This window comes from Meriones unguiculatus, chromosome 12 (genome assembly GCF_030254825.1).
Source record: "Meriones unguiculatus strain TT.TT164.6M chromosome 12, Bangor_MerUng_6.1, whole genome shotgun sequence".
Taxonomy (NCBI): Eukaryota; Metazoa; Chordata; class Mammalia; order Rodentia; family Muridae; genus Meriones; species Meriones unguiculatus.
The window spans coordinates 46,640,657-46,658,719 of record NC_083360.1 but is presented as its reverse complement, the minus strand read 5'-3'; the positions used below and the strand labels follow the sequence as shown (position 1 = coordinate 46,658,719).

General features: G+C 38.7%; 1 protein-coding gene across 3 annotated transcripts in view; it reads left to right on the top strand.

The window, feature by feature from the left end:
* Meis1 (Meis homeobox 1) overlaps positions 1–18,063 on the top strand; it is a 140,751-nt gene that overhangs the window by 102,364 nt on the left and 20,324 nt on the right. For all 3 annotated transcript variants that reach the window (XM_060365707.1, XM_060365709.1, XM_060365708.1), the window contains one exon: positions 13,409–13,485. In XM_060365707.1, the coding sequence (XP_060221690.1) occupies positions 13,409–13,485 (77 nt within the window). The remainder of the gene's footprint in view (positions 1–13,408; positions 13,486–18,063) is intronic.

The window sequence follows — 18,063 nt, the reverse complement described above, 5'->3', positions numbered from 1 at the left end:
CTGCCTTGGCCACCTTGGCAGCATGACCGGTAAGCTGAGTCACATAGTTTATTTGGAATGATGACAGCCCCTTTAAACGTTATTCTGCTCTCTTTGGATCTAATTGTCTTCATTCTAAGCATTGAGCAAGGCATGTTTACACATTAAATCAGAGGCTGGAGCTGGATGGTGGTGGCAAATGCCTTTAACACCAGTGCTCGGGAGGCAGAGGCAAGCAGACCACTGAGTCAGTAACCAGCCTGCTCTACATAGCAAGTTTCAGGACACCCAGGGCTACACAGAGAAACCCTGTCTCAAAAACCAAACCAACCAAACAAAACCAAAAACCAACCAACCAAACAAACAAAGCCCAGAGGCTGGACTTCCTGCCTCACAATTGGCCCTGACAGATATGGCTACAGCAACAGGCACTATGTGCCAACCCTGGCCTCACTCCAGCTCTTGTTTTAACTCTTATATGGTGGCTGTAATATGATATGACTTTGTGTACACACAAGGTAATCATGAGTTTCAGAATGATAAAAATCCACAATTGTAAAGTATTATGTAAATACAGGAATCAAATGAACTCAAGGTCAAAGCATTTTAATTTTAAAAAGAGGCCAGAATTGGCCTTTAGATTAACTTTAATGTCATCATTTTTGCCAACTTTCTTTGATCGTCTGGCTGATGACCAGTCTAACACTTTCTTCTACCCATCTAAGACATCCCACAAAACATCTGTGACTACCTTGCAGAAATATGCCCATATCCGTGCTAGCATTTTCCAGTCCAGTTAGACTGAGTAACTGAAAACGCAGAATCTGAGAAAGAAATACTAAGGATTTGCTCAAATTTAACATATCCTCTCTTCTTTAACCTGTGGAGACAGACGTGAATGCCCATCAGTAGTGGCTTTTGAAAGACAGTTCAGAAGGACAATGGTGATCTTAGGCACTAAAAGTTTAGAGGGAGGCTGTTTGCTTGCTTGCTTCTCTTAAGGAAAAATTCTCTTTCGTTTGATTGCAAAGTGAGGCTTTTGCTGTTAAACAAAGTATGGTGGAAAATATTCTCTGAAATGAAAAACTGACATGTATGTTACAGAGAATAAAGATGATTAAATAGCTCAGGCCACAGTGGGTAAAGGGGGAAAGAGCTTCCGTGAGACTTGGCTTAGGAAAGGTAAATTGCATTTGAATCTAAACTTCAGATCTGTATTCGGTGCTGCCTGGCATATGTTGAATTGATAATGTCCGTGTGTTAAAGAATTCTGATTGTTTCTTCTGCCTCTCTCACAGCTTATAAAAATGCAAGCAGACCCATCTAATGAATATTAATGGCAGCAATGTCTAGATAACTATGAAGCGCCCTGGATCCCTAGAGTTGAGATGTAGCAGTCAGGGAGGAATTTCTGTGGCTTTGCTTAATACAAATTTACAGACTTTTAAAGAATAAACATCATTTAATATTTTAGTAATCCAAAGTAGATATTTTAGTGAAGTAAAAAAGCTTAATTTTCCCCCTTGAACATTTTATTCACTAAGGTCTTCATTTTAAGAGACAGGAAACTGTTAGCTAAAAAAGAAATTAACTTAATCCCCCCTCATTAAGTTCCAGTCTTTTTTTGTTACTTAGAGACAAGTTATAATTATACCACAGCAGTGGAAAGCATGTTGTACACTTTGTTACACAAAAGAACTGCAGTTGTTAAGGGGGAGAGCAACAGAAAATGAGAACATTGATAAATAGTCAGATTTTTTTTTCCTGTAAATCTTTCCTGGCTCTTGAAAGTACCTTTCATTCAAGCGTTTTAATTCATTAACTGCAAAATTTCTGTACATGTGATTTTGAAGAAAGTCAGTCTACTGGCTAACAATTTCTCACTGAAGGTGGTAAACACAGCCATGTAGGTGGACAGTATCTGAACATACCTTCCAGTTCTACAGTGGATTGAAAGGGGTGTGTGTGTCTCTTTTTCAAGTTGGTATCTTTTAGATGGAACTTTTAGTAACCACACAACAAATCCTAGCTGAATTTAGTCTCTCTCTATGTGTCTCATTCTCCTAAGACTTTCATTGTGGAAAGGTTTTTTCTTCTTTTTTAATTTTTAGCTTTACAAAGAGGGGCGATCATTAAAATGCAGTTTGCACCATTCCCTTCCAGTATCTGTCATCTTTATGGATGTTCTCTCATTTTCATTGCACCTTTAATGGTAAGCCTGGTCAGGAGAGGTGAGAGGAAATGTGCGTACACTTGGCTGTGAGGCCTGCTTCGCAGTGTCTGCTAGCTGGGCTTCAATCCATGTCCCTGTAGATTTTAATGTCCCCACAGACTGCTGGCAGCCTGCTTCCAGCTGGGGCAGGCATGATGCAGTGAATTGCTTTTGAATGTTCTTTACTCAAATAGGCAGTAATTACAAGCTTAAAGAGGTTTAGTGGTCCAGTAAACTACATAATCACCCCTGAATTAGCCTGGGCTCATCAGTTGCAGTCCAGCAAGCTCAAGTCTGCTGTTTGTATGCAGCCTTGATCACATAGCAACCTGATCAGCAGGTGTGGAACAGCCAGAGTCCCCCATAAACACAACTGTCTACTGGGGACAATGATCTCTAATGAGATGAGGCTACACCATCACTGTAATTTAAGTGGGAAAATTAGCACTAGAGAATGAGCACCAGTTCCAGGGGTCTTGAGTCATATTGGGAACAGCACAGATTCTGTATAGCTTTCTTCCTGTCTCTGCCTTTCTCTAGAAAGCACCTTGCCAAATGTACTGCTTTGCCCCTTTGCTTTATTCTTTACACAAGGAGGTGGGGTTTTTTTTCTGAATAATTAATGTTGGATAGAAGCGTCTATACAGGCAATAATGAGGACTCATTCCAGGATGGTCTGGTAGTATTTCAATCTCCTTGACTTTTCTCTTTTCAGTTTCAAAACCCCTTCTCTTTGATTTTTAAAGTGGAAAAGTGTTCTTTAGGTTGGTGATGGGTCCCTTTTAGTGTTCATGCTCTCTGAAATAGCAGAGATCAGCGAAGATAGTATGGGAAAGGTTCTTAGTTTATTAGAGTATGTCGTATAAATCAGTCATGAACTTTCTTTTGGAAAAATGGCTCTGTGCATTATGCTGTTGTTTTGTGAGTTTGTTAAAGTGCAGTTCGTGGGAAGAGGCTTAGTGAAGAGCACTTCCTCTATCTTTTCTGCTATCCTGTGCTGCTCTGGGTATTGCTTATTCTGAGAACTTAAATTTCATCATTTATGTCCCAGGTTCCATGAAAGAAACCCACTGACAACCTACAATGGTCTGAGAGATCAAGGGTGGTGGGGGTGATCTAACTGTGTAGCTGACTCCTGGGGTGAAATTCCAGCTCCACTCACTTAGAAATAAATTACATTTTGTGCCTGTATGCCCACAGAGGAAGGACAGTGGAAACAGAAGTTGACTTACAGTTTTGGATGCGATAAAGCTGAGTGAGAAAGATGAATGCTTGTTGAAGTGGGAAAGAGGGTTTCTTGATGTTTATCTGCGGGAATCTCCTAATAAAAGCCACATAAGTACCAGCATGGTGGAGCATTCCTTTAATCCCAGAAGAAAGAAGGCAAAGGCAGGTGGATCTCTATGAGCTAGAGGCCAGCCTGGTTTCCATTGTGAGTGCCAAGACAGCCAGGGCTACATAATGAAACCTGTGGAAGAAAATACGAGCAACAGCAACAAAAAGCCAGTTAAAAGCTTTTGGGTGTCTTTAATTTGAATAAATTTCATTCATTCATATACCAAACATTTTTTGGTCACAGAACTTGGCTAATTGCATCTTGAATAGGAATAGCATTCATGTGTTTTTATCAGTGGCTTATTCATTTGAAATGCTTTTGAATGTAGTTTAACTCACATTTGATTAAGAATCACGGAAGAAATGAAAGTAATTGGAAACACACACATACCAATTTATTTCAAAGTGGAGAATTTAAGACACATTGGAATGTAGTTAGATAGATTAGCAGGAATTTGATTCCAGGATGCTATGAATGTTCTTACATATAACATATCATCATGCCTAGAGGTGTAAGCAATGCTACAAGTACCAGTAAAATGATGAATGCAGTAATTTTCATTCAATCTTTTTTTTTAATTTTATAGTAAGATTGACTTTTGGTTCCATTAACAGAACTGAGTTGTAGCATTAGAAAATACAAATGCATATTAGAATAATAGTTTCTCTCTATATAAGAAGCCACCATCATATACATCTATGATTAATTCTCCAAGAATGAGAAGGATTGCCACATCCTTCAGGTTACCATCAAGTTTCAAATTCAAGCAGTATTACTTACCAGCTATGTCTATTTGAGAATGATTTCTCCTTTCTGTATTCATTTCCTTATCTATAAAATGAATTTGATCATCGTAACTCCTTGTGAAAATATATATACAAAATATTTTCAACAATTCCTGGGACATCTTCACCTTTCATAATACATATTCCACTTACTGTATATTAATTCTGCAATGCTATAGTTTAGTGAGGTCTCTGTAGCTGGTTGCTCAAGACAGAGTATGGGCAAAGTCCAGGTAAGGTAAGTTTTGCCCTTCATCCTTGCCTAAAATACTTGCTTCCAGAGAGGGTTGGGGAAAGGATGAGGTGGATATTGGAGAGAGAGTGGCATGGGAAGAAATAGTGGCTGTCTTCTCGCTGTACATCACAATGAATAATTTTCTTCATACTCTTGTTATATATATGTATATATATATGTAGATACATACGTACGATATATATATGCGATACATATGTATATACATGTATATGTACTTATATATTTGGTCACAGAAAGGAATATGGGAATGGGAAGGAAGTGTCACTGGGAATGTAAGCAAGTGAGAGAAATTCAGGACAGATCTGTGCACCAACAATAATGACTTGGAACCTTCACGCGAGTTCTGTGCCCTAGCCAAGTTCTAGCGTTCCTACCTGAAGAGTAGCTAGTCACACAGCCCCTCATCATGGGGACCACGGAGACTACACAAGAAAGCACATTGTTAGGTGAAACTTCACTAGATCGCCCCTCTAGTGCCCATTCCCATACCTTTTAAAGTATAGCGTGTAACATCTTGCTTGAAAATTGCTTCTACCTCTATTGCTTTGTTATAGCTGTTTTGCAGCTGAAAGTGAAACAGGCATGCTCTTCTTATTCAACCCACCTCCAAACTCCTCCTAGCAACTCTGTTTGGTTTTCTTCTGTTTCCATGGTTGCCTACCGAGATAATCAACATTCAGGGGATGGATAATTAATCATAACCATTCAAAATAATGTTAGCATTTTTTATTAATGTTAAGACTTTTAGGAAGGTATATAAGTAATTGCTAATTTAGAGTCCTACATTTTATCTATTCTGTGTGCACACAAAAGTTCTTCTGCAACATAGCTACTGAAGAAGGGATTGAAAAACTCATTATACAAAATTGTAGTGACTGTAAAAAAATTACAGGGGGCTGGGGAGATGGCTCAGTGGTTAAGAACATTGGCTGCTCTTCCAGAGGACGTGGGGTGAATTCCCAGCACCCACATAGCAGCTCATAATTGTCTGTAACTACAGTTCCAGGGCATCTGCCACACAGACAGGCATGAAGGCAAAACACTAATGCATGTAAAATAAAAATAAATAAATCAACAAAAAATAACAGTGCAAAGGCTGATGTTATCACAATCCCACAATATGTTATATTTTAGTATTTTATTTTACATCTAATTTATATTTAAAAGAAATTAAAAGATCAGTTAAGCAAAACAGGTAAAACATTTAATAGTGTTCCCATAATTGGCAATGAAACTGTTCTTCTGGCTGTGTCATAAAAAATATGATTGTGTTAATGCAAGAAATCAAGATTTTTACCTTTCTTTCTACACTTCTGTCTTTCTCAAGTGATAACATCAAGATTACGGACTCACTTAATTGACTTTGCTACCCACACACCTCCACTGGCAACTTGTTATAGCCCAACTAAATAGACAAGATGTCAAGAGAGATTGTCTACAGGGTGACTCAAGTAACTTGCAGAAAGAGCCAGGGCCAAACAATAAACAATACATTTAGTATGGACTAGCAGGCAGACGAGATGTTGACAGAACATTAAGAAAACAGGTCAAAATTTACAACTTCATTGATGATGCTCCAAATATTTTTTTTGGCTTCTTAGCCAGGGCCACCGTTTGCTTCCTTTGCTTTTGATTCCAGCCTGTGTGAGGACGCAGGACTGGACTGCTATGCATTCAGGCTATGCTCCTCTGCTGCTCAGAGCACTGCTTTTGTAATGTAAATGCCAGGCACAAAGTGTCTCTTTGATAATGTGCAGTTAGAAGACAAAAAAAGCATTCACTGAAACAGTAAAACTAATTCATAAAGCAGAAAGACAATAGGGAAGCATTATGAATTTTTTTTAAAGAAAGAAGTATCCTAGATCAATGTAATTGTCACAGTGTAAGCTATTCATAGTTAGTCAATGCATAAAGGGGAAATGACTGCAATTTTATTTAAAGTGAGAGAAATTTTTATAGGCAAAAAATTAGGTTAGCCAGATATAGTTCTATTTGGTTACCAAACTTCTGCTTGCTTTTTTAGAACTCAAACACATAGCTGGGTATTTGAATTTAGAACCCTAGTTCCTTAGCAGCAAAAAAGGGAAAACTCTGAAGTTTTAAAAGAATACAGAGATCTAATGGTTAAAAAAGCCATATGCTAGTTTTCTCCCTTTTCTTTAAAGGGAGTATCTCTCCATCACATACCAGAGTTTAGCTCAAGGTCAACTTATATTAATGCATTAAACTTAGCTGTGGAGGAGGCACAAGGCTGGAGGAAAAGGGATAAAAGAAGTTCTGAAATTGTTCTTCCAACATATTCAGCCAAGCTGCAGAACACTGCTTTGATAAGGCTGATATTGGACAGTTGCCATAATTCCTCCTGTTAGATCGCCCCTCTAGTGCCCATTCCCATACCTTTTAAAGTATAGCGTGTAACATCTTGCTTGAAAATTGCTTCTACCTCTATTGCTTTGTTATAGTTGTTTTACAGTTTCCGTATAGAGGCACTTCTGTGTCACAAGAAATTACTAATCTGAGGCTTGAGAAGGGGCAGGGTGGCCTTCCATTATCTCACTGGAGAGCTCTGTACAGGATTATTTTCAAATTTTCTGCTGCCATTACAATGTGCTGTTTGAATGGCTAAGGCAGCAAGGGAGGGGATGTTATTGAAACTTGGTTACTAGGGCAGATAAGATAAAGTTCATCATTGTCTTGGCATCCACATTTGTGGCTGGGCTGGACATTTTGATGAAAGAAGCCCATTTGGTCCAGGATATCGTTATAATATAAGGCTGGACATCTTCCATCTCTGTGAGTACTGTAAAGTTTCTGTCCTTTCCCATTGATGCTCATCTGAAAAGGCTGCTTGATTGTTTAAATAAATAAATCTCTTCCAAGGTATTGTAAACTCGTAAATACCAGATATCTGTCATCACTCTGGGAGGTTCTTCCATGCCAACCTCAATAAATAAAGGTAGAATTGTGCTAAGAAAAATTTTCTTTAGAGAGTTGCCATTTTCTTTCTGTCATCTTCTATTCCTTGTGGCTAGTAAAAATGGCACATCAGACTAAACTTTAATATGAGCTATTTTTATGGGTTCTTTTGCTGTAATGATTTTGGTCAGATATTCTCCAGATAGTATCCATTGATACTCAAGGGATCATTTTGTACTTTGATAAAGCTGTAAGACAATTGCTCTATACTAGGTCATTATTAGAAGCCTGTGTACCTAGAAACCCACAAAGAATGGCAAATGGTAGAGAAGTCAGCTTGCTGATTATGGAAGTGGTGATGGTCAGTCTGTGAGTTTTTCCTCATTGCTGGGGTTCCACTCTTCACAAGTTACCAATTTTTCCTAGGAGTCCAGCACCTCATCTCTTCCCAGGGAAACTAGACTGATGCATGCATGCAGGTTGAATGCTGGGAGGGAGGGCCAGGTTAGCCCATACATAATCACCGTTTTATGGCTTTCACTCGTTCCTGAGGTGTTAATGCAGATCAAATGGGAAGCACTCCAGACAGAACCCTTGCAGCTACCGCCCTGCCTAGCTCTCCCTTCGCAATCATTAATTCTTATTGTAGGATATAGAGACAATTTCGTTTGCTCTCTTAATGCTTTGCAGGTCTCCCAGTGGCCCTTGCACATCCTTTCTCAAATTCCCATCGTGATCAATTGTTTGCGAATAATTAAGCTTTTAAGAGATAACAGCGTAGGGCTAATGTCACAGCAGAAGCCAGGCCTCCTCGCTGTCTGTTGGGTGATGATCAAGTTTGCTTCGATATCCCAAAGTGATTACATTGATTGGAGTATCAGGCCAGTGCAATAAGTCTTTGCTTCACAAGAACCCACTGATCTTTCTTCAACCAGTGTCCTTGTCATTTAAGTGCAATAAAGCAGAGGTGCTCAGGGAGATGTCTAAAAGAAATGTAAGCCTGTAGTTTCAGTGATTTGGAATGAATTTCCCACTTTCCCCCTAAAGTGGCACCTTTCAGGGATCACTGTTGATGCATTGCAGAATGACTTCTGCTGTCTGCTGAGTGCCCTCATTCACCTGATGGGTGAACACAACTCAGCAGGGAGGGGTCTTACAGAAGCCTTGCCTGTGGCACATGGAGGGGTTTTTGGTTTTGATTTGGGATTTTTGGTTTTTGTTTATTTTGGTTTGGTTTGGGGACAGTCCTTTTTTTTTTCATGTCTACAAAGACATAACTCATACTATCAACAAATAGCCTAGGCAATCAAGGTTCATAGGATATTAAAACTACTGGCACTTATATTTAGAAGCCTACTTTTCTGTGAATTTTTGGCTGAGTGGGTTTTCACTACATGGGGTCACAGTTTTTATGTGGGTTTTTTTTGGCAATTATAGTATTAAAAAAATAATTGAGAGTTTGTGGGACAGCAAGGCCATGAAAATAAAGAAAAAAACATATGGCTCTTTTACCAATTTGCTGATATCCTAGTGGTACAAGGTCCTGGGTGCCATTCCTTAGAATATTCAATTTAGTGTGTGTGTGTGTGTGTGTGTGTATACATATACATATACATACACACACATATATATGTATATATATACATATATATCCTATTGCTTGGCATACCATAACCATTATTAATAATGTCCAAATTATTATGACATTTAATTTTATCCAGCCTCATTCATATCTACATAAAAATATATATCCCAAAGAGCTGAAAATTGCTTAATGGAGACAGAGTGCTGAGTCTGTATAGCTTGAGGCTGCCTAGCAATTATGCTGCATAAAATTAGACACAGTTTGTTCCAATTACTTAAAATCAGATCACATGAAAAGTGACAGAGGAGAAGAAAAAAACCCTAGACCTTTCTCATTTTGTGATATTTAAATTATGAAATCAGAAACTACATGATGTGAGGAAACAGCTGAAATTTGCAGTGGAATTCTGAGGGCTGCACCACAGCTCTTTGAAACTGTAATGACTCAGGTAATTTTAATGATCCAAGGAGAATTTTTCTGACACCATTTGCATAAGTAAAATGTGAATTCCATTTGTCTTATGAGAATGTATGTAAAGCTTGCTCACAAACAAGCATGCAAAAGTACTCTTGAAAAAACACAGGACAAGGAAATTGCTGTGACAACTCTCAATTTTCAAAGTAGCTAAAGATGAACAGCACAAATACTAATTTTCCCATCCAGCTTGGGTCGCAGCATTAAGATAGACAACAAGACATGGGCAAAAATGTTGTAACTGAGTTCTACTGAAGAGCGAAGATAGACACATTTATTAATTCTATTGAAAAAAAATAATTGAAAGAAACTTTCCTAGGACCTGAAAAACTGTAAGTAACTAGGATTGCAGAAAATGTTATAAACCAGAATGTGCATGTTTATAACTTTATATTCAAGTAGCATTGACAACTAGGTGGTGTTGAGAATTTAGGGCTTGGGGCCAATTAGATGGTAAAGACTCCTGCTAACAGTTCAGTCTCTGGGCCCCACCTTGTAGAAGAGACAAACTAATTCTGTACTTTGTTCTCTGACTTCTACATGTGTATTGAGATATGCATCTACACACACACACACACACACACACACACACACACACACACACACACAAAGCCAAGAATTGTTTTTTTCTTTCCTACATAGTATTTTTATTTGGGAATTTTACATCAGGCACCCTGATCACACTCACTTCCCAATCCTTTCATATCTGCCCCCATCCTTATGTGCCCCCCCAAAAAAAAAACAAAGAAGAAAAAAAAAGAGGGAAAAAGTCCAACTTGTGTTGTCCATCTACTCACTGGAGCATGGTCCAACTCCCAGTGGCCAGCCCTAAAAAAACTGGGTCCTTTCTCACACGCACCCCTGCCAGAAGCCAGCAACCGTGGAGAGCCACACTTCAGTATCCTTATCACACTTTTAAGAGGTTTTTTTGATGGCTTCCTTTTTAGTCTGTTACTTCGAGGGTAGGGTTGGGGAGGGTAAGGGTTGTCACAGAGCCTTCTATCTTTCTCCTTGCCAATAATTTTTTTTAAATGAAAATTGCACATTTCGAAATCTAAATTGTAATTCTTATTGTCCACTACTGTTTTGAGCTACTAGTTGAGAAGCCTTTAACTTCAACAGATCCTAGGACTCAAAGTGACAAAATTGAAGGTTATAAAAGTTGTTCATGTTCAAAGTCTTATAATTAGTAACTGCAGCATCATTTATAAACTGTAATAGAGTAATTTGTATTATATAATTTTTCAACTAGTATAGGCATTGAACTACTATATATAAAATCATAATTCAGTGTTCTGTCTGTAAGAAAAGAGATTCATGTGAGGAGAATTGTGTGGCATGCTTGTATATGATAGGAATTATGCTTTAAACTCGGGATATTGGGGAGTGTTTAGTTCTGCCCTTCTTCCAGTGCCTGGTTTTATGTCGAGTGTGGTCCTAGCTCGCTATGGCTTGAATGCATGCGTCAACACCACTTTCAGGATTGAAGCTCAGGAAATACTGATTTGGATGCCTACACTTTCTGCAGGCTCTGGAAGACACTTTCATATCCATTTTGGTGTTGAATCTTATTACATAGTATCTGTGTAAAGTACATTAGTTATAGTTTGTTCAAACTATAGTTGCTAATTTTCCATTACATACTCATTTGAACTTTAAGGATGATGAGAAATGAAGCAAAGAATTTCAAACTGATACTTAGGTAAGAAGACACCCCAACAAGAAAACAAAGACTTGCTATCAGGAAATGAAGAAGAAACGATTGACAGAGATAAGATGTGCGTGCACAGTGTGGTGTGGTATGTGTGTGTGTCTATCTATGTATGTGTGTGTCTCTGTGTGCATGTGTGTCTCTGTGTGTGCACATGTGTGTGTGCGCATCTCTGTATACTTGACCTTGAGCTGAACTCTGGCAGTGATGCTGAGAAGTGTAACAGGTAGAACCTTGTTGCGCTGGAAGAGCAGAAATGAGAACACTGTGGCTGGATGAGAGGGAAGCTCTGGAAAGGGGGGGCTGGTGGCTGGCTCTGCAGGTTGTAGAACTAGTGTGGAGCTTTGCGAAGACTTAAGAGTTTGGAAAAGAAGGGAGAATTATCACTGTGGGCTGTCCCTTCCCCTGGCTGGCTTCCTCAACTGCAAAACAACAGGGATGGTAGTGCTATGTCACTCAGAGGGATCTAATGGTTTTTAGTTACCACCCTGTTTGAAATATACCTGGAGCTCTGTAGAGAAAGGCACTATGTTCCATGAAAGCAAAGTCTCATTCTAATTGTGTATTTATTGATTAAGTGGCAATCAAAGACAGTGCTTATGGGAAAAAAATTACTGTATCCCCACTCTTTGCAAGCATAGCAAATGTGTATAGACTAGGACATAGTTAAAAGTACATGTAAACGCACTGATGTGATCTTTAACAATTTTTAAGCATCTGACTAGACACTATTAATGAGATTAAAAGCTATGTTAATTGTCACCCAACAAACCAGAATTTAGTTTCCATGGCACACATCATTTAATTGAGTCTGGAGGATGCCCTTTCTTATTCACAGTGGGACTAAAAATAAAAGACTGATTATCAGGACAACTTTATCCTGCAAGAATTTATAAGGAATCAACCCTTTAAGGCAGCTATGTCTCCATAGGTGCAACCCCCCCAGCTCTTCTTTAGAAATGTGTGTTGCACCTTAGATACGCTTGATTACTGAGAAGAAAATGTTTCCACAAACAAACTTCAGTAGAATTCCAGATTCATTTCATTATTTAATTATGCAGTCAATACTTTTTGTATTCTCTTCCTCACGAGGGACAGTGCTGGGCTTGCTCTTAATATGTGAAATATGTTGACCTTTGCCTTTGTATTGGCCTTTATTCAGTATCCTAGCATATATTGACCTTTATATGTGGAAACAAACTGTATTAGTTGCTTTTCTCATCACTGTTAGAAAAAAAGGAAGAAGAAAGAAAATAAAAAGGAAATGAAAAATAACAACAAATTATGGCAAAGCAACTTGGGGGCAAGGATTCGTTTTGGCTCAGGCTTTGAAGGGAAACAGTCCATTGTGGAGGGGAAGGCACAGCTGTGGGAGCCTGGGGCTGGTATGTCACACTTTCTCATATCTCCAGGGAAAACTAGCAGAGGTGTCCAAATGCTCACACTCAGCAATTTTCTCTCGTCCCTCTTTAATTCCGTGTAGGACTCTAGCCCACAGCACAGAGCTGCCCACATTCAGGGTGGGTTTTTCCTTCAGCTAACTTTCTCTGGAAATGTCTCGACACCCATGCAGAGGCATGTCCCATAAAGGACCCCAAAGCTTGTCTAACTGACAACGAATATGACACCAGTTTTTGTTGAGGTTTGGTTACTGTTGCTTTGCACAAGACTTGAAACAAGAGTGGCATAAATAGAGTATACCTTAGTTTTAACATTTAAAACCAGGACTATGGTGTTATGGAGAGAGAGTATCACACTTAAATACTGGTGACCTCAGCTCAGAATATATTAAATCAGAGGGATACACACACACACACACATACACACACACACACACACACCCTTCAATCTGATAAAACACAGTGAAGATCACACTAAACTTTCTAGTGTGCAACAAATAAACTTGTTAAAGGGTAAACTCAGTATCAAGGTTCTGCAAGTATCCTAAATAGACATTTATATACACTTCACTAAGCTTTGTAATTGGCTTGTCTTTTACTGCCATTAATTAGATGATGTAGTATTCCATTAATAAGAGTGACACACCTCAGCATTTTTACCTTTAATTATAGACTTCTCTAGACACTTAGGTTATTGACCAAGTGGTATAAACACTGCCTGCTGTACACCTACCTTTCTTTGGATCTCTTTCAGCACCCTTATCCTTCTGAAGAACAGAAAAAGCAGTTGGCACAAGACACGGGGCTCACCATCCTTCAAGTGAACAATTGGTGAGTAATTTGGCTTGAGTTTACACACAATCTGTTTCCCCCTCTGGCAACCTGCAGTTAATGTGTTACATGAAGAAGCCACACCCAGTTGCTGCTGCTTTCCCAAGGGGCTTGCTGATCCAAAGGTGGAGACAAACAGGCCTGATGTGGAGGAATGGTTTCTAACATGGAAAATAAAAGGCCTTCCACCGTTTTTACGATTCGACAGGTTTTATACACAGGATGAGTGTGTATGTGGTGAACACTCCCTCTCATTCTGAAATCATCTCACTTTTTTTTTTTGGCTTTTTCTCTTCTGGATGGTTGGTCAAGTTGGTATCATACTATTTTCTATGAAAGAAGAAAATCTACTATTATCACCAAGAGTTTTAAATTCACTGAAAAACAAATTCAGTTATACTTTGTTAGTGTTACCCATCCAAAGATGGCTTCCAGTATTCTCTTATTCAAATATTGAAAGGAAAAAAAGTATTTATGTTTCCTTCTCTGAAGTTCTTCAAAACCTGATTTTACCGAAGGCTGGTCAATACTATTTTTAAGTAAATTCCTGCTCTGGGGTAAAGCTGAGGTTATCAACCAGGTACTAAGCAGCAATATTCTGACTAACTGTCCAACAACATGGGCCTGAGGATTTGAGAAAGTGTGATTCATTGCCCTTTCTGACTGTGTGAAAGCCATGTTAATGTTCATCACCCAAGCCTACTGTCATTTTTGAAGGGTATTGAAATACAATCTCCTCTAAAACTAAGGATATGTAATTAATCGTCCTAATATTTTCAGATCAGTGTTTCTAATGGAGAAGTCTTATATTCTTTGAAGTACAATCCAGAAAAGCCTCAAAACCTGTTTGGAGAAAAGAGAAAACTAGGGATGACAGTTTGTAGACACAAGAATTTCTTTCTGTTCAATAGGTGTCAAAGATTAATATTACAGAATCTCTGATTACGTAGCCTAATCCATTTTGGTGAATAAATTTGCTCTTGATGTCCATTGTACTTATATTAACAGACCATTCACTGTTAGAGAGCCTTGAGCCTTTGGAAGATATTTCAGATATATTAAACCCCATTACAGAAAATGTAATTTCTGTCAATATAATCCCATGTATTCTTCAACTTAGTATTTTAGAGATAACAAGCTACTTATGATATATTTGCCTTTGGAGGATTAATTTACAAGTTCTCTATCTACAAGACACAGACAGATTCACACGAGCTTCGCTTGTAAGGGTTATCAATTTCTATGACCTTACCACAGCCTTCAGAGATCAAATTTTGCAGCTTCCTTCCAGGATAGTGAAGCCACTGGAGTCATACTGTATCCAAATGTGTTGAGTCCTGTTGCCTCTGAGGTTTTGCTGTTTGCCTATTTTTTCTGCTACTGTTTTGAAATCTTCAAGAGTTAATACTGCATATTTGAAGTTGGCCTTTCAGAGGTTCTGAATGGTTCCATAGGAAAGACATAGCTTTACATGTGAACCTACAATCACATTTTTAGGCTTAAAATGATGGTGAGGTAGTCAGAATGCAATGGAGGGTGCTGCAATGTGGCATCTCCTTGGGAAATGTTCTTCAGTGAAGGTAAAGGAGTGGCAGGCTGGCTCAAATTAAGGAACACTAGGAAGCTGCCTGGCTATCACACATGCCATCTCCCTTCTTCCTCAATGTTGCTAGCAAACTCTATTCGTAAACATAGTTACCAGAATAAATCCAACACACTGCAGTATGCATACAGTGTGATGTGACATTTCCTGTGGATGTAGGGGCAAAGGGGCCTTCCTGTGCCGCCAGGCAATGTACTTATGCCGTCATTCCTCCAGAATATCTGCCCAGGCTCTACCAGAGGCCCACAGATCTTCATCGGTCATTGACTACATTTTGACTTTTTCACTTTTTTTTATTAGAGTGGAGCAAAAAAAAAAAAAAAAAAAAAAAAAAAAAGACTAGGAATTGGAAAGCTCTGAAATAATTTTCAAAGCTTGTGCAGATTTCAGGCGGAGGCTCCATTTGACAGATAGCTGACTTAAAAATCGCCTTTACTTTTTCATATAGGATGGGGTATGTGGCTTTTCCTTTTCTTCCTGTCCCTCCTAGGGTTAGACTCACATCTTCCCTGCACCCCTTTGCTTTGCATTTGTCAATTCCTCTGGCGCCTGTTAACAGCTTTCCTGGAGAGAATGCCTCTAAAGCAACCTAACATATCTGAGATGGCTTGTTTCCTTGAATGTCATATAACGTCATTTGTGTGTTTGATTCAGTTTCAAGTTTAAATGTTTTGCAAACCTTCTAGCCAGATGTGGTGGCTCATGCTTTTAATGCCAGCACTCGGAAGACAGAGGCAGGTAGATCTCTGAGTTCAAAGCCAGCCTGGTCTACACAGAGAAATCCTGTCTAGAAAAAAACAAACAAAAGCACCCCCCAAAAAAAACCCCATCAAACAAACAATAAGCTGGGAATAGAGATCTACTTCTTAACTCTATAGGTAGGAAGTAGCATGCAAATAAAGTATCTGAAAAACTGAAGATGTCACAGAATCTTAAACAATGTTTGAAGACCATTAGGCAGAGAAAGTAGAGCTTTCATTTTGCTTTACTATATAATAAAAACACATGAAGCTTTTTTGAAAGCCTACACATACATACTCTATTGCATAGAGCAGCAGCCCCACGAGGCTATTTTCTTCTAGAAATAATGATTTTAAAAATGATCACTAATGTCCTAAGACTTCCTCTTCACCTCACTTATGTTACGACTTAGAAAAGAAATCCTGTCCTCGGATTTCTTAAAACTTGTTAACACACATGTAAATTTTTGTATATGCTATGAGTCACTGTTGAAGATGTTTCATAAAATGCTGAAGGGCAGGTTGGGTGTACATCAGTCATAATTATTGGCAGCAGCATAATGTATTGAAATGCACACTATGTAAAGTGAAAACTATAAAGTCATGTCTAGTTGCAAGCTTGTCATAGGAATCTTAGCTGCTCCAGCTTTAGTGAGGCATTTGGGGCACTGTTCCTTCATACCACCACTAAAGCTGTTTTATATCTTTTGTTGACCTAAGGTTATACTGTGCATGTCAGGTGATAGGTGATAAAGACCAAAGTAGATAGGGAAATATGGAAAGGGAAGAACTGCATTGTAAAGCAATTAGACAGATTTGATGCAGAGAAAACAGAGATAAAAAAAAAAAAAAACGTAATTGCAAATACTCACATTTATTCTTCCTGTCAGAATAAAAATAGGGAGGAGGGATCTTAAAATGGCTGGCATCGAACCTGGGATGGAGTGGGATAATTATCACATGAGAGGCTGTAGAGCCGATCTATCCTAATATAGTTTGTTGGTAGCCAATGTAAAATATTTTAAATCTGTTATTTGACTCATAGAAGATGTTGCTGGCTTTTACAAGTCACCTTCCATGAGGTGTTACCTAGCTCCTTCACTGTTGTGAGAAGTTAGACTCAAAATGTGCTCAGTTCTGAGGTATACCTGATAGCATATGATTCGCCTCCTTCCTCGTGGCTCATTTATTTCCCAACAGAACCAACATTTCAGAACTTTCTGTCTTTTTTTTTTTTTTCATTGCGGTGACAAATACTTCTGAGAACAACACCAACATGTTGAGCAATTTCTCATTTGAAAGAAAAAATATTATAGGTTTTGGCAGTTGATAGCTTTTCAAGTGTTTAAATATTTAAAAATGTAGGTGCAGCTTTAAAATTTATGTCAGAGTTCAACTTCCTTTTGTCAGATGTGTTTTTATTTATTGTTTCAGAATTTTGTAAGTGTACACAGTGTGTTTTTATCTATACCCAGACTCCTTCCCCTCCTAGGCAGATGTTTAAAGAAAACATACAGATACATGAACAAAACACATAAATAAAAATGCACATATATGTGCAAACAAAATCAACATTTTGTTCTTTTTTTTCTCTCTAGTAGACCAAATTTTATACATTGAAAGTGTGAGTTTCGTTTAGAAAGACAGATGGGATGTGCATTGAACATATGACAGGAGTCTACTGAGCGCATCTGAAAGACTCTAACTAGCAGTGTTTTCAAAGCAAAGACTCATGACCAAACCTTTGGCAGAGTACAGGGAATCATAAGAAAGAAGGGGAGTTAGTCTGATGGGGAAAGGATAGGAGCTCCACAAGGACCAAATATATCTGGGCACAGGGTCTTTTCAACCAAGGACCATGTATGGATATAACCTAGAACCTCCACTCAGATGTAGCCTGTGGTAGCTCAGTAACCAATTGGTTTCCCAAAGTGAGGGGAACAGGGACTATTTCTAACAGGAACTCAATGACTGGCTCTTTGGTCTCCCCACCCCCGAAGGGAGGAGCAGTCCTGTTAGGCCACAGAGGAGGGCTTTGCAGCCAGTCCTGAAGATACCTGATAAAACAGGATCAGATGAATGGAAAGGAGGTCCCCCCTATCAGTGGACTTGGAAAGGGGCACGGTGGAGATGAGGGAGGGAGGGAGGGACTGGGAGGGAATGAGGGATCGGGACACGGCTGGGATACAGAGTTAATAAAATGTAACTGATAAAAAAAAATAAAAAAAAAAGAGA